This window comes from Ammodytes marinus (genome assembly GCF_949987685.1).
Source record: "Ammodytes marinus genome assembly, chromosome: 11".
In the NCBI taxonomy this organism is placed as follows: Eukaryota; Metazoa; Chordata; class Actinopteri; order Uranoscopiformes; family Ammodytidae; genus Ammodytes; species Ammodytes marinus.
In genome coordinates, this window is record NC_137215.1 from 9,580,558 (window position 1) to 9,597,987 (window position 17,430).

General features: G+C 43.2%; 1 protein-coding gene across 1 annotated transcript; it reads right to left on the reverse strand.

Annotated features, from left to right (window-relative positions):
- Positions 1-7,332: 7,332 nt before the first annotated feature.
- On the reverse strand, positions 7,333-16,729 carry klf5a (Kruppel like factor 5a). The gene is made up of 4 exons (XM_080036647.1): positions 16,402-16,729; positions 14,187-15,330; positions 12,700-12,759; positions 7,333-9,722 (listed from the first exon to the last, which is right to left on the reverse strand). Exons 1-4 carry the CDS (start codon positions 16,564-16,566, stop codon positions 9,544-9,546), a joined length of 1,548 nt encoding a protein of 515 aa, XP_079892773.1. The 5' UTR covers positions 16,567-16,729; the 3' UTR covers positions 7,333-9,543.
- Between the last annotated feature and the right edge of the window lie 701 nt (positions 16,730-17,430).

Here is a 17,430-nt window from a genome sequence, read left to right on the forward strand (position 1 = left end):
ACGTTTCAGCAAGATAATGCACGGCCCCATGTTGCAAGGATCTGTACACAATTCTTGGAAGCTGAAAATGTCCCAGTTCTTGCATGGCCAGCATACTCACCGGACATGTCACCCATTGAGCATGTTTGGGATGTGCTTGACCGGCGTATACGACAGCGTGCACCACTTCCCACTAATATCCAGCAACTTCGCACAGCCATTGAAGAGGAGTGGACCAACATTCCACAGGCCACAATTGACAATCTGATAAACTCTATGCGAAGAAGATGTGTTGCACTGCATGAGGCAAATGGTGGTCACACCAGATACTGACTGGTTCTGAGTCCCCAGACCCCCAATAAAGCAAGAAAATGCACATTTCAGAGTGGCCTTTTATTGTGGACAGTCTAAGGCACACCTGTGCACTAATCATGATGTCAGATCAGCATCTTGATGTGGCACACCTGTGAGGTGGGATGGATTATCTCAGCAAAGATATTATGCTTTAGTGAGATTATGCTCACTATCACACATTTAGACAGATTTGTGAACAATGTTTGAGAGAAATGGTAATATTGTGTATCTGGAATGAATTTTAGATATTTAAGTCCATCTCATGAAAAATGGGAGCAAAAACAAAAGTGTTGCGTTTATATTTTTGTTGAGTGTAGTTATTTTATTTAGTTATTATTTATTTATTTTTGTCTTCAAAATCAGCGCTGTCTACTTCTAGGGAAACTATGTATCATTTGTGAGAATTAAAACTTCCCAAAAATAAAACCATCATTATTTTTTTATAAGCCCTGACCTTCAACCTCTTCCATACATAAATCAACATCAGTTTTCCCACTGATATCTCATAACAGCTCTATTGTGATAAATGCCTGTTTTATATCCCGCCTGAGAATAGTGTTTCAACAGAAATCCATCAAATTATGAATTTCGGATTGTCTCTACAGTGCTTTTTCATTAGGGAATTTGGGAGTATTTTTGCCGAAGATTGAGCAATCAACATTAAGGAAAACCTAACAAGGGCACTATTGTATTTTCTAAGTGCGTACTGGGGGTCGATTTGTTATGGCAAGAGCTTAAGGTTTCCCCATGAAGATTGACGTGGAAATTTAACATTTGAATACTTAATATTGAAACAATAATAAGTCAGGTGCTCAAACCCCAGCTTTAACTCCTCAGTATCACTCTGAGTGACAAGTCCTTGACCCTAAGCTGCAGATAATTTATTCTTAGTCAACAGAGAGGCCCCCTCCCATATTTGATAGTTTACATGCAGCAATATCTGCAGATATGTTACTGATTAATCAAGTGACGAGCGGAAATGGGTGCAATGTTGCATTTTGGGGTGGGAACACACTTTCAGTGATTGAGCGGAGAAACATGTGGCGATGTGCAGGAAAAGCTCAAGATTATTTGACCATTTTACACTTTTAACACAAGACAATTTACAAGAATGTGTACTGAAAATAATCTCCAAAAAAGCCTATTTGGTGGTTTCAAGACTTGCTTTAATATAGCCTATACAGTATTCCTAAACCCTGTTTGTGCGGGTGTTGTACTTGATAGGACAATGCATGCTCGAAGATCGAGGAAACAACGACCCCGATCATTGTTTTTCCTATCTACTAATACAAACCGATGTCATTTAGGATGGAACAGGAAAGAATATTTAACATGCCATACATACAAATTCCTTCGCAAAGGATTGCAAAAGATTGTACACAAAGCAACTGCTTACTGAGGATGAAGACGGATGTTGATACCAGAAAATGAAGGGAAGTGGTTGGAAGTATTTGGAAAAGCATAAAATGATTACTAACAAACAAGAGGACAATATGTGTTGCTGTTATTCTAATATGTATTTCCCAACTCATATGTTACTGCTTTTAATCATCAGAAGACCCAAATCTTGAAAAAAAAAGAACAAAAACAGGGTGAAATACTGTATTTCTTTACTCCCTAAAAACATGATTCATGCAGCAAAGAGTACATTTAATTCTGCATTTGTAACTCTATTATACAGCTGACACCATGTTGGACTGACCCTATGAGCTCCCAGTAGTTGGAGCGTATGACTAACACATGGGCTTCATCACCTCTAATCTACCAAACAAACCATAAAGCATGCGAGAAGACAAGAGGAAACTATTAGCTGTTTGGTCAGGGAGGCGTTCAGCGCAGTCCAACAGTCTCGTATTTGACTGTGAGCAAACACCTATGATTAAGCGTATGTATATAAACCCATAGATATATAGCCTTAAGACTCTTTTTTCTCTTTTCATAAATCCCGATAAGAAGTCGTGAAACATGTTGCAAGTTCCTCACTTAAAGTGTGAAAGCAAAAGGGTTTTGTTGTACCCTCTGTAGGCCCACATTTAGGGTGTTATCCAGAGTGGCTCAGCAGGTGCAAAGATATTTGTCTGATATGGAGGAAAGCCTAATGGGTGTGTCCTTTGAACTCATGCAAAGGAACCTACCTAGGGAGTAAATGAGCTGTAACTTAGGGTGGCTCAAGGCTATCGTATTAAAGAATGGCAAGAGTTGGACTAAATGAGTTGATCTGAGACTGTGGCTTTCATTTTTAGTTTATAGACATGTCATCTTTCTCTTATTAGTCCTTGACAACTGATATTATGTTGTTGTGTTTCGAGTGGTGAGGCAGAGTCAAAGAATTTGAAATTGCCGAAACAACTGTGATTGTGACTAAAACAAGACTTCGCCCTTACAGAGCAGCAGCTGAAACTGCTTAGGAATATTTGGCTGTCTAGGTCATTATGTCATGTATTTCAAGTTAAAATGAAACTTTTATAAAATAACTACAACCATTTAAAAAATAAAACTATTTTGCGCTGTGCCACTCATCAGCTGTCAACTTCACATGATGATGACAGGGGGGGATCAACCTGTTCAGGGGCAAATAAATAAACCACTGACTCCCTTTCTTATAGACTAAACAGACTTTAAGCCAGGGCTGTACAGTGCGACAGTTTTGATCGCATTTGCTACTGAAATTGATCACGTGCGATGATGAATACAACTCCAATCGCACTCGTGCTAGTGTTGCCACCCGTCCCGTTTTTCCCAGAATTGTTCTCTTTTTTTCACCAGCTGTGACCCGTTTTTTGGGGAAAATGCCAAAACCTCATTTGATTTCCTTCCTTCGTTCAGTAGTTAAGGCCGTCTCACACGGGCCGAGGAGTTTGTTGCGCCCGCTATTGCATCGGAGAGGCGGGCGGGCAGGGGCGGTCTTAACGATCTCGGGGCCCGTTTCAAGACCCTGTGTGGGGCCCCACACTTTTTTTTTTTTTTTTTTTTTTTTTTTTTTTAATAAATAATGCTTGTGCATGCTGCCCGCGAAAATAAAAAAGATTGTGGAAACCAGTTGGTTCATAGACGGATTATGAGATAATGGGCCCAGACTCTTTGTACCGTTTTAAAGTTAAATGCATCAGAGCAGAGGAACATTTTAATCAAATCTTGAGCTGCAGAAGGAACATTATTTTTCTTAAACAGGCACTCTTTACTCTGCAACTGTGAAAACAGTACAGTAGATTGGTCTGCAGACTCATGTTATATGATGGAGGGGCCCATTGCAACATATACAGGGTGGAAAGCTACTTTTCATGAACAGTATAGAATTTACACATAGCAAGCTTATTCCTGTTTGTGTGTGGGGGGCTTAGCTGTCCCTCATGAAGCCCCTTAGACAGAGCTAATAATGCTTTTGTTTTGCACTTGCTTTTCTATTTGTCACCTAGTTGGGGCCATGATGATTTATTTCCTTATATTTAGGCTATTCCTTGTTGGACCCTGTTATTGACATGAGTGACTGAGCTCTTTGACAATGCAACATTTAAAGTTACTATCAGTATTTCTGGCTTAGCCCCCCCCCCCCCCCCCCCCCCGAGCCCTTGGGCCCCTGGGCATGGTTGCATGCAATATTATTCTCAAAGTGCACCAGATTGATGAATTTTACTTTAAAAGGTTGCATTTTTTTCTTCCGGGGCCCCCCTACAAGGTCCAGGGTCCCCACCCACCTCAGTCTCCCTATTTAGCCTATACTGTAAAAAGCACTGTAGGTGTGTATGGTTATTATAGATCATTACACTGGTCAGTCTGAACTGGTAGCCTAATAATGGCCGAGCCCTCCGCCCCAAACATTCAAGTGTCCCTTTTTTTCCTAAATCCAAGGTGGCAACCCTAACTAGTGCGACAGCCTGCCAAATTGCAATTGGCAGGTTAGATTATTTTGTCTAAATTGCAATCAGTGCACCCCTATTAATTTTTCTACAATTATTACTGCACACACTAGGAAATAATATTAATTGAGAATCTCAAATGAGACCAAGATGACATGCTCAAAGGTAATTAGAGCGAAATGCAAGGGTTAAGGTTATGCAAGTTTTCGATCATACTTTGTGTGCTACCAAATTTATTTTTGTGCTACTGATTTTTTTTGCTTGCTAGCACCAGTGCTACCACTTTAAAAAATAAGCGTACAGCCCTGCTTTAAGCTAAAGTGAGTAAATTCTGTCGCCCCCATGAGTAATTACCACAACACTGTTGGAGCAAACAGTGTTTGTGATTGCTTGAAGCAGTATGTTAACACGATCTAAGAAAATACGTCCAATTAAAATGTTGTATTTCTGTATGTTGACAGACTATAGCCGTATCCCTTTTTCTTCATTCTGCCTGCAAAGCAATCGTTGACTCGGTTGTTTTTTCCAAATGTGGAAACAGTTGCCAATGAGAAAATCACAGAGCCAGTTGGAATCCCAGATTTGTGAAAAGTGGCAATCTAGAGGTCTTGAACTATGATATCTCCCTCCCTCTCTTTGTGTGTACATGTGTCATGGTGCCTCTAAGTAAGGTGCAGAGCACATCGCAGACTAGCAAGCTCCATTTCAGATTGCCTTGGGCCCCACAAGCCAAGCGATACTCCTGTGTTGGAAAACAACCTAATCCAACGAGGATTGCTGTGCCAAACACATTTGCAATTAATCAAATCACAAACTAAGCCTCCAGGTTCCCTGAGGGGTCTGAAGCCCTGATACCTCATTTAACCAGTTAATAATTCATCTTTAGTTGGGGCTAATGTTGAGTTGAGTGAAATGGTAAAATGGACTCCCTTTCATGTAGCACTTTTAACCAAAGTGGTTTACTATTTGCCTCTAATTCTCCCATTCACACACACATTTTACGCACAAAGACGGGAGCGAGCCACTATGCCAGGAGCTGGCCTGCCCACAGGGAGGAATATGTGGTTCGGTGTCTGTGTGTGACACGAAGATCCAGGGATTGAACTACCAACACAACAAAATAGTGGACAAATTGCCTTACCTAAAGAGACACACTCCGAAAAAGTAATCAGTTCAGATGGTGCTGAGGGTGCCCCTTCAGACTATGGTGGGCAGGCCACTGCTGTTGTGGGCAGCTGTACCAAGTGAATGTTCACGTGAAATTCAAATGCAATTTGGGAATTTTCTTTACCCTCCAGTGCTTGTGTTTGTCCTCACAGCATCTCCCCTATAGCTGTTCACTATGGAGGATCTAAAAGTACAATCCCCTGTAGAGACTCCGTCTCATGTTTGATTTCAAACCTCTAACATTTTGGATAAGGTGAGCGAATCACCTGAGGCAACATTTTTGAAAAAGAACGTAGTGTCTCAGACAAAAAAAAACTCTTCCATTTCTGATATTATCTTTAAATTTGTGATCACATAGTCAGCTGTTGAGCTATCTCCTCAATCTCTGATAAAAAAACATGTTCTATTCTGAGAATATTGGGAAGGGTTGACTTTGGAGGGAGTTGCATATGTTTGTGTGTGTGTGTGTGTGTGTGTGTGTGTGTGTGTGTGTGTGTGTGTGTGTGTGTGTGTGTCTGTCTGTGTCTATCCGGGCTCCCTGTGGTCATTCTATTGGTCTTCTGAGTGGGTGGTCCGTTCCAAGAGAGGAGCACTGGAAACATTATACCTACATACACACACATACTCATAAGAGGGGAAACTGGGAATCACACCAACGCAGCACAGCGGAGGGTGGAGCAGGCAGGAGCCTTCTTCCAGATGTGTGACATTAATTTAGTTGATCCAAAACATGAACCGGTAGCTCCCACTCACTCATCACCGCAGTGTCTGTGTGTGTGTGTGTGTGTGTGTGTGTGTGTGTGTGTGTGTGTGTGTGTGTGTGTGTGAAACATTCATCCTGACTTTTTAATATCCACACACTCTGAAATACACCTGCACGTCCACATGTTCACATGGTGTGTATAACGTGGACAGCTTGAGGCAAGAAGGAATCAAAAGAAGAGCAGAGAAAAGGAGAAAGTTGTTACTGTAGGTGGAGAGGGGAAGAGAGGACTACAGGGAGACAAGGTGGATGATTAAAGAGCAGGTTATGAGAACAGTGTCCACTCTGACCCGCGGAGCAGCGCCCCTGGACTTTTCATACAATGCTTTCCACCGGGGAGGAGAGGGGGATATGGTGCAGGGAAAGACAAAGAGAGAGAGAGGGAAAAAATGAAATGAAATAAGAAAAGCGGAGGAGGAGAACAGGAGAGATGTAGGAGGACGGAAGTGGCTGATTGGGTCTCCCCGGAGATTCTTTTGTTTAGATTGTTCTGCATTTCACTGCTTTCACTCCAGCCCCCTCTCCACCTCCCTCTCTTTTCTGACATCTGAGGTAGATTACAACAGAGACTCTGGGTCACATTTATGACTTAAATCAGGAACATATGGTGTGTGTGCACGTATGTGTGTATATGTGTGTGTGCGCAAGTCCATTTCTTTGCAGTGGGATTCCCCTACGGTCCCAGAGTGGTGGTCAGATTTATTTTCTTGTCCATTGTCTCTCGCCGTAACTTCAAAGGCCTATTGTTTGTTGATCAGCAAGGGTGCTGCAGGTTACTTGCAGGTCCCGGACCGAGAGCGCTCTGCCTCTCCCCAACATCTCTCCTTCTACTCTCCTCTCGCTGAAACTAAACCATTAAGTGTGTGTGTCCAACACAATCCCAGGCCCGGCAGATCAGCACTATACCGCAGAAAACACGTTTCGATATTAAAGAGACTTAGCTTGGTTATGCCTCATTTGTTTCATTTAGGCCCTGATAAAGCTTGTTTTAATATCCCCCCCCCCCACCCACCCACACACACACACACTTCTTATTTCATCACAGCATGACTTACTCAAAACACTGCTTTCATTTGAACCTCATGGACAAAAAAACAAAATGTATCCTTGGATACTTGGATACTACTGGCACACCTAAGACCTGAAATTGACATACTGTCAGCAGTTTTAAAGAAGGAAATCTTCCAATCAATTTCAGCACAAGAGCACATCTGTAAAAGTGTCAGTTGACTTTATTAGGATCGGCTTCACTCAGTTGAAGAAAAAAACAACTTTAGTCTTTGGAACGTTTACCTAGGAAGAAAACAAATCTACAAAATAAGTTGTTGGAAGGACAATATATAAAACAATGCAACAAGAAAAAAAGGCTCAAATATTTTTTGGATGCAGGGCATTTTTCCTCTTTTTGCCCTTTTGTTTACAAAATAATAACAAAAGAGAAAATAAAACTAAAAAAAACATCAAGTTATTTACAGTGCATATATTTACATTAAGGCATTTTTTGCTGGGGAGAAAGACGGTTGATATGATACAACCCCCAATTCTACACAATCAAATAAATAGTCAGATTTACCATGATACATTACAGTGCTATATTATCTTTATGCTACCTGCAGTGAATGAACAAATACAGTTATAGGCGCAGGCTAAATCACACCATCAACATGGACATTCAAGTGTATATAAAAGGATAGGGTTCACATTTTCTTTTTCTTCAAGTCAAGTCTTCAATGCTCTCAAGTTTTTCGGTTTTTATCTTCCTTTTGTTCATACTGGGTTACAAAAATGATTACAATGCAAACAGTGAGATGAAGGAAACCCTTTTCTGTGGAAAATAGACAAAGAAATTATGAATTATGAAGTTTAAACAAAGCTAACAATACAATCTAAGGAGTATTTCCTTTTTTTTGTAGGAAATTCCTGTCTGTTGATTGTGTCCCCCTTCACTTGCATTGAACATGTTTGTAGCAGGTATCTCTTTTATAGCCATTATGGACAAGAGGAACATTTGCAGCGACCAGCAACACTCGAGACAAATGTGAACCCATTCTTTTGACACAAATGTCCGTGTTTGGGTTGACTGATAGAGCCGAGATGTGAGTTAGTTGTGTACAGAGTCCGAGAGTGAGAACCCCCTCAGAGAAAAGGACTGACAGCCGTTTTTAACTGAACAAAAAAAAATACACATTATTTTCAGGAGGTCAGTGAAGTGGCCTGAGCTTAACTGCTAATTACAATGAATGTTGGGTAATCTTGACATTTCTTTCTCCAAGCCGAGTCTAGAGATCCAATAGATTAAGAGATAAAAACAGCACCATGTGTGTTTTAAAAAGGACTGTCTACATTGGTCTGCTACCAGTGAACAAAAAAACACACAAACCACAGAAGGAGGCACTTAATAAGGTGTTGATGATGAGGAAGAGTCAGATGTACAGTAATTGTATTTTGAAAAAAAGGCTTGTGCATTAAATACAGTCAATTGTGTTTTAACTCAATGAGTTCTAGGACACGTCCAATGGTTCTGCTGCTGACAACTCTCGGGTTGGAAATCAGTCGAAAAGGCAACATGAATAATTAATCCGCTAATTGCTGCTCTTTAGCAGCCGCCCACCTCTTTTGTTTCTCAGTGGTCCTAGCATCTCTCTCCTCCCTCTTAAAATCTAAAATCTTTCTTTCTTATCTCCACCCCTCCCTCGTTTTTTCCCTCCTGCTCCATCTCGCCTCTCTCTGGAGTATGAATGCTTTAAATTTTTAATATCCGAACATCAATGATTTGTGAGGCGTTCACAGACAATTCAGTCCAGTAATGATAATGGTTGATCCAGTAATGAGTGAGATGAGTGGGCCAAAAGAGGCTCAGGCTTAGATTTACCAATCTAGTGCAAACCAAAGGATTTGGTTAAAAATAAGTAATAATAATAATTTGGATATTCCAGTTATATAAACAAACTAACAAACCAAGGAGTAAACAAAGATTTGGCTTGACTAGATTTGCAAACAACAGCTTCTCCATTATAAAAAAAAACAAAACAAGAACATGAAGGCAGTTCTATGTTAGAACACAAAAGATGTACACGTTTTTGAGTGGTAAGTGCTTTCATTCCAGTCACACAAAAAAAGAGTCCGAATGGACATTTTGAAGCTACCGTTTTCTTTTTTGTTATTCGGCTATTTCTTCTTTCCTACTTTACAACGTCCGAACTATCCCACTCTCTGCGTTTAGAGGAAACACGTTAGTTAGACTATCGTACCATTTGAGCACATGATGACAGAAGCACCGGGAGGAGCTGCATTGTAGTGTCAGTGGAGGCAGCTCATAACATGGAAGTTGTCGGGGGGAAGATGGAGTGAGTGCTTTACGCATGTAAAGATAGTGCTTGTGTGTGCGTGTGTGCGTGTGTGTGTATGTGTGCGCAAACGGCGTTAGTTCTGGTGTCTCTTCATGTGCAGGGCGAGGTGGTCGGACCGGGAGAAGGAGCGCGAGCAGACACTGCACTGGAAGGGCTTGGCCCCCGTGTGCTTCCGGTAGTGACGTGTCAGCTCATCTGAACGGGCGAAGCGCCAGTCACAGCTGTCCCACGTGCACCTGTAAGGCTTCTCACCTGCAGGAAGGGAGACAACAAGGATATATCTTTGAGGAGAGATTTCGTTTACAAGCCTCTGGGTGCTCTTTAATCTCACCAGTACAATTTGTTTCTTTTGAAATGTTCCTTTGTATGTTTATTTGCATACGTCATATTTATGTTGCCTATGTTTTTTTGTTGTGTTTACTGTGCAAAAAAAATCAAGAGTCTGAGTGAGTGACGCGTGTTGCCCTCAACAGACAAAACCGCATAGTTTCTTGCCCGATCGCGTGACAGAGCAGAGCTGTGTCAATAATGTGATTAATAAGCAGGCCACTGGTTAGTGGTGACGCTTATTATCATTAAAACAAGACGCCAATTCCCCGGAGTTACATTATTCATACAGGTGGGTGGAGGGACTGGGAAAACAGGCTTTACTGAAAACTCCAGTCGTCTATCAACATATGCTGTCAAAACGCTGTCAAGGGCATTCATCAAGACCAACTCTGCACAGTTTTCCCACAGACGGTTCGTCTGCCTCTGTGCATTTTTCTTTGACGGTGCATTTTGTTTTACTGTCATCTGTAGCTGCAGCCCCAGGGCACTGTGTAAAAACTAGTGTGACTTGTCTGATTCACCCGTGGCTCCATATCAAGCCACAGGTGAATGCCCCACACAAGCCCTGTGATACAAAACCACCAATCCAAGTCCAAAGGCCAAAAGGTGGGCTTAAAGGTTGTTGTTTTTCTACCCAGATTACAATATAGTTTTACACTTCCCTTTCGTGGGAAGATCATTTTGTTTTTATTGACTCTTTTTTTTGTGTATTTTTCAAATGAGATGGATGTAATTTGCTTTGTGGAACTTAAATTAAGAAATTACCTTTAAAAAATGTTAACTATCCCAAAGGCAAGATGTGATTATCTCCATGTATTTATTTCAGTCTGGTTAATGCTTAGGAAATATGGCCATTTAGGAAAGAACACTCTTTCTGCCTTTGTTTTGTCTCCCGTTAATTGCCATCATTTATATCTTTTTTGCCTCTGCTCTTCGTTGTTTTTATCATCTAATTCAAATGAATAATTATCAAAACAGGACAAGAGATAAGTAGACAATGTTTTCATCTTCTTGGCAAATGCTAAATAGTAATTCAACAGTGAGTCTTTACAGAAACAATGTCTCCATTACTTAGTCCTAAGTCCACAGACTTTGCCATTGACAGTTTTAATTTGAAGTATTTCTATCAGAGAAATAATGAAAATTGTTGACAGTATGTTCTGTGGCTCAGACTTATAAGACAAGCGTTATGGGGGAAAAAATCATCATTTTTCAAAGCTCTATGCATCATTAACATAATTTAATTCCCCTCTATTTAATTGAGGTGGAAGCAGAAATCTCAGAAAGGTTTATCACAAAATAATTCAAGCAGGCATAACAAGCACCGCAGCTCTGCAGAGTGGCTTCAACAATCACAGTAAACCTGTTAGGAGACTCTGTTTTTTTTAAACACACAAACAGACACACACGCGCGCTAAACTGAAGGAAATGGGGAGACAATGAAAGGCCAAGAAACAAAAAAGAAAGAGTAAACTGGGAGGAGTGTTCAGTTTTTGCAACACACACACACACACACACACACACACACACACACACACACACACACACACACACACACACACACACACACACACACACACACACACACACACACACACACACACACACACACACACACACACACACACACACACACACACACACACACACACACACACACACACACACACACACACACACACACACACACACACACACACACACACAATCAGGGTAATGGATGTTGGTGCAGATTAGAGTGGGAACTCCCACGGGGACCCAAACGCATTAGGAATCATCTTATACAGATTACTGACAGGTAGGCGTGTGTGTGTGCGCGCGTGTGTGTGCGCGTGTGTGCGTTTGTGTGTGTGTTCAAGCAGCTGAATAAGGGAAGTAGAATGAGTAACGGACAAAGATAGAAAGAAGGGGTTGAAGGTGGGAGGACAACACAAATCTGGGAAGAAGATGATTAGAGGAATGAAAGCCATGAAAAAGGGAAGGGAGGGGGCAAAAAACATTACATGGTGTGACAAAAGCACAGGGGATATGGAAGTTGCTGCTACATCCCTGTTTTCATCTTGCGGTCTGTTATAACTTCAAGAACCACAGTCAGCCTGCAGCATGAATGACGGCAGGTCTAATTGTCGCGTCATGTTCCCAAAACTGAAACGCGAGGCACGCACACAATGGAACAGATCGCGTTGTGGCAAGAGTGAGTTGTGTGTGTGTGTGTGTTTGTGTGTGTGAGTGTCCAGATGAGTGAGGAATGCATGGATATCAACAGAAGCCTTGTTTTGTTAGCTGCAGTGAGGTGGGGCCCCAACACCTAAGTGCGTGTTTGTTGACTTTGTTCCTTCAAAACTAATAGTTCAAATGTAAATGTGAAGGAAGGAGACAGAGTGAAGGAAAGGAAAACAATTAAAAAAGAGAGGAAAGAAAGGAAAAGGAGAAGGGCTGTGATGATTGGGAGTGGAGATATTAGGAACAAGATCATCTAAGATATTTTTTGCATTTGCTCGGACAGATCTTGGATGTATTTATAGTGGTAAACACGTCCAACCAGTCTCCGAAAAGCATATTAAAGCATTATTTAACGCCAACGTCGGAACGGGCACTGGGGTCCGTGAAGAAGAAAAAAAAGAGAGATGGCACCATACGTCTAGCACTCCGAACAACATAGTCTGAGAGTCATCCCCTGGCAGAAGTGTGTCACTTCCACCTGTTTTGATGGAATAGTATATTGGGCAGAGGATGGGAATGGGGTAGGATACATTTACACACACATGCCAGGAACACAACACTCTGCCTAGCAACATGGTGCCAGTGCAGATACCAAAATAAGAGTTGCGTGGGCAGCCTCATTTTTTCAGGCCTGCCCCCCGTTTAAAAAGACGCATTCATTAGAGGAATGTCTTACCCGTGTGAGTCCTGAGGTGGGCTTTCAGATGGGACGACTTGGTGTAGACCTTCTTGCAGCCTGATGACAAGACAGGGAAATAAACACAAACCAGAAGGCTTACATTCAAATCCAATTCATTCACCAGTCAGATATGCAGTTGCCCAATGAGCTGAGCCGTGGTATGCTGGAAATGTGAACTAATGGAGAACAGAAGCCGTTTGGATTGAGATTATGTAGTCAATGTGTGTCTCCGTTGTTCTGTATTTTAAAAAAGCGCTCGTGTATATGGATTTGGTTTGACAATGAATTCAACGGCATGCCACGCGCTTTGTCGAACACTTCTGTTCACTACACCTGTTAGTTTGACTTCAAAGTCGAGGTATTTTAAATTCGGGGATAACAAAGTATGTAGATTACAATGTCAAAAAGGTCATGAGATTTTGATTGATTTGAAGAGATATGGTTCAGCTTTATTATGACTTTATAAAGAGAAATGATTGAATTGTATGTATTGTAGAGAGTAGCCAGAAGAGCAGCTGCAGCACTGTGACTAATATATACACTCGGGTGAAGTGTATATCTGTCCTTGGGTGGATATGATGGATCTGCTTCATCTGACTTTTAAGAAGTTCGACGTGTGCCAACATGCAGCAGGAGGCTCCGATTAAGCCCGTTTTACACGCTGCCACAGGCGAGTTGACATTACATGTCCTACAAGTAGCTGCACATCATACAATGTGTGAGTCAAAAAACTTTTATTGTCTTACTGCACAAGCATTCTTAAGTTTGACTATATGCAAATATTGTGTTGGCATGAAGGTCAAATGACTTGAGGCTATCTAATCACACACCCACACACACACACACACACACACACACACACACACACACAGACAGGTTCATTCCAATATCATACCAGAGATGACTCTAAAACCGCAACAACGTGTAAGAGCTCACGGCTGAGAGAGCCTGGGCTGTTTGAGGTGAGATAATAGATGCAGACAGTTAATTAAGGCAGTGACTGATGATCTCCATTCGTAAAATATTTTAATGCAGCATAATCTCTGGTGTGGCTGTAATACATATATCGTGAATCATTGGCCTGGTAAGTTATACAAAACATAAGTTGTGATTTATTTTTTTGTTATTTTGAAGAAATGCACAGGTGTCTTAAAAAACATCACGCTTTCTCAAAGCTGATGTTTGTGAGTGACCAGATATGACCCTGACCACAGCACAGTGTCAAAATACGCACACACACACACACACACACACACACACACACACACACACACACACACACACACACACACACACACACACACACACACACACACACACACACACACACACACACACACACACACACACACACACACACACACACACACACACACACACACACACACACACACACACACACACACACACACACACACACACACACACACACACACACTAATAAGCATTCATGCACCTTGGCAGAGCTGTGTTATTGTTCTAACCTGCGTAATCACAGTGGTGAATTCTTCGTTTCTCCAGGTCTGGGTTGTTCCTCCGGTTGTAGCGGGCAGGCATGGTGGTCTGAGCTGGGGTGAGGGCTGGGGATGTAGCAGGGGCTTGGGGAAGGCCTGCTGCTTGGCCTGGGGCTGGTGTGGGACCGGTAGTGAGAGGCAGAGCCAAACTGCCTGCTCCCAGCCCGGGTCCAGGGGTGCTAGTTGCTAACTTGGAGGCGATGGTGGCTGCATATGAGGGAGGAGGGGACATGTTGTGGAGCAGCTCTTTCTGCCTGTCAGGGCTCCCGGGCTCCGAGCTTGGCGGGGAGGGAGGCAGGTAGGGCACCTGCTGCTGCTGCAGGAACTGAGGGTGTGCCTGAGCGTGAGGATGTGTGTACGCCCCTCCACCAAGGCCGCAGTACACAGGCTTGACTGTCTGCTCCTGTTGAGATGCAGAAGAAGCTACCGGCATATCATGGAAAGGCGTGTGGATTGTGGAAGAGGAAGTGTGTTGTATCTGCTGCTGCTGCTGCTGCTGCTGCTGCTGATGATGATGATGATGATGATGATGATGCTGAGCCTCCATACCGTTGCCTTGGTGATGGTCCAAGCCGGAGTTTAGAAGCTGAAACAGTGAGCCGCTGTTGTCATGGAGAGCATGCTGCTCGAACTGTGGCGACATTTCCTGTTTGATAAAAACTTCTGGCACGGAATCGCGACCGTGGTCACCCCCCGCCTGGTTGAAAACACTGGTGAAGTCTGGTAACCCTGTTAGCGTCATGTTTATGGCTGATGTTTCCATGGCAATGCTGCCAGGGCCATGCCCAGATGTGCTGCAGCTACTGGTGGGAGTAGTGTTGTGGCAGTGCAGCTGTAGGTTGGGGGAGAAACACGGGGAGGCAGACTCTGTTTTGATTTGGGTAAGACCTGTGTGGTTCTGGTGCTGAGGGGGCCGCGCCTGCTGACACAAGCCCATCCTCAGGTAGGCGGCATCGGGGAAGTAAAGATTCATGTTGAGGGTGTAGGGAGCCCCAGTGTGGTCGTCAGTGAAGAAGTGATCCACCACAGACGCACAGTGTCTCTGTGACTTCTGCTGGCCGTCTGGAAGGGGAAGAGACTGAGGGGAGAGATACCTGTCCATCTCACACTTTGCCTGTTGATAAAAAGACACACATGAAGAAAGAAAGGTCTTGTTTAGAAACATCTCATTTGGCAGCTTTAAAGTCAACTTTGGTTAAATGATATGTACCCAGCTCTGACTTCAGTCCAGTGTGTGCTTCTTCTAGTGAGCCACCATGAAACTATTCTGAGGCGCTATTTTGAGAAGACAAAGGTTTGATAGGACAGTCACCGCTAAAACATTTATCAAGTAGTCATCAATAGGGGGCTGCCACATTCCCTCTCTGCCTGCAAGGCTGAACTCAAAAACCCACCAGCTGTGAGGCCAACAACAGTTGGAGAGCAGGCCAGGTTCTGCTGGAAATAAAGAATCTGATCCAGAACCTCAGACAAAAACATTAGGAAAAGTCTGCAGTTATGTTTACAGACTGCATCAAACTTGCCTCACAGGTGGACAACTTTGTCAAACAATGCCTCGCTCACATATCATGGTCTAAAATTCCTGGGAATCTGAAGGCTGTAGCCTAAGTGGAATAAAAGTTAGAGAAGCCCCGCAGCAGAGGATGAAACAGCAACATGAAAGGGAACGAGGGGAAACACCCATGCCTGTCCGCTGCAGTAGCAACAGCAGCAGCAGCAGCAGTAGTCTGGGGATGGGCTGCTATTTCTAGGCTCCTGATCCTATACCAGCTGTTACACATAGGACTCTCTCTCTCTCCTCTGTTGCACAACTTCGCTGCTAACTGGGGACTGAGTTACCGGGACCTTTCTGTCCGACGCTGGAGTCAGTTGTTGTCAGCGTGGTATGATGGTGACGCCAAGAAGAGACCGACAACTGCTGACCAACTGGCCGGCGTAGAAAACATGCAGTGAATGCGTTTGCAGGCTTCGCGTTCAGCTGGTCAGACCGCCTGCCTCCCTTATTACCGACCATAATGCAAATCGGAGTGATGATTCACATCGCACAGCTGAGGCCGATTGAAATTTTGAGGCCAGCAAAAAAATAAAAAAAATAAACCTGGTTTAAAAAACAATCTGCCACGCCCATTCAATGAAATACATCACTAATGTGTGAAGTCGGTTTTTAAATTTTCAACCGGTTTACCTGAGCGTAGTCGTTAAGTCCAGCCTTGTCCGTATCTGGGATCTTGCAATCCAAGCCGAACAACAGCGAGTCCTCCAGGGGGAATCCAGCGGGCAGACTCGCCTTCTGCAGCGGGTAGAAGGGGTCCTCCTGCCCGCCGCCGCTCATCGTGAGAGTCGCGGCCATGGAGCTCCGATGCAGCGCCGCAAATGATCGTTCGTCTTGTAGCTAAAGGGAGGATGCTACGCTACGACCTTAGTGGGGACAGAAGTGGAGCCGACGGCGTGTAGAGCGTGTGGTGGTGGAGCTGTTAGTGCGAGCCTGCTGTCTGCTACATCCTCTTCTTCCACTTGTTTCATCCCTCCACCGGCCCCACACACAGTTTTCTAGCTCTTGTTGTAGGGCGGAGCGGCCCAGTGTAAATACAGCACACGCGCCGCCCACCAACCCTTTAAAAAGGCTTTGATCATTCATTCACTGGCCACCGCCCTACGCTCCATCCAAATGCATTATCAGTCAGTGTCGTAAAGTGTGCACAGGAGCAGCCAGACCGCATGTAGGCTACACAGGTCTGTTTTGTGAATCCCTTTTAATAGGGCATGGGCCTATCAGAATATAGGCTATAAATCTGGAAGGGGTTCGGAAAATAGGCCTTGGGAAATATTCATATAATCATACAATTTTGAAATGTATATAATGTTTTGCCTAAGTGAGCCATAGCCTACTAGTTTGTTCAACTTGTGCCTTGTTCATAAAAAGCGCGTATGCACAAATCTGCGCTTAGCCTTGCGCGCGAACGTTCAAATCCTAGATCCATCAATATGTTTTTTTATGTACATTAGTAGCCTACTAACCGTGAACTCCAGGCTCAGACCATGCAAACGCAAAAATGGTGAAGGCCCAGCTGTCACTGACCATTTAATGTCGGCTACAGCATATTGAAACCTTATTCATTAAAACATTTAAACATAGACATCATTTAAAATCATTAATTTCCTAATGCATTAGCCAAAAGTATTACTTAATCATGACATTCAAGCCCTTTCATAT

Coding starts and splice junctions, on each gene's coding strand:
- klf5a (XM_080036647.1), bottom strand. CDS start 16,566: ATGGCCGCGACTCTCACGATGAGCGGCGGCGGGCAGGAGGACCCCTTC. Junction 15,331..16,401: donor GACTTAACGACTACGCTCAG/GTAAACCGGTTG, acceptor TTTTATCAACAG/GCAAAGTGTGAGATGGACAG. Junction 9,723..12,699: donor CCACCTCAGGACTCACACGG/GTAAGACATTCC, acceptor CCCTTCCTGCAG/GTGAGAAGCCTTACAGGTGC.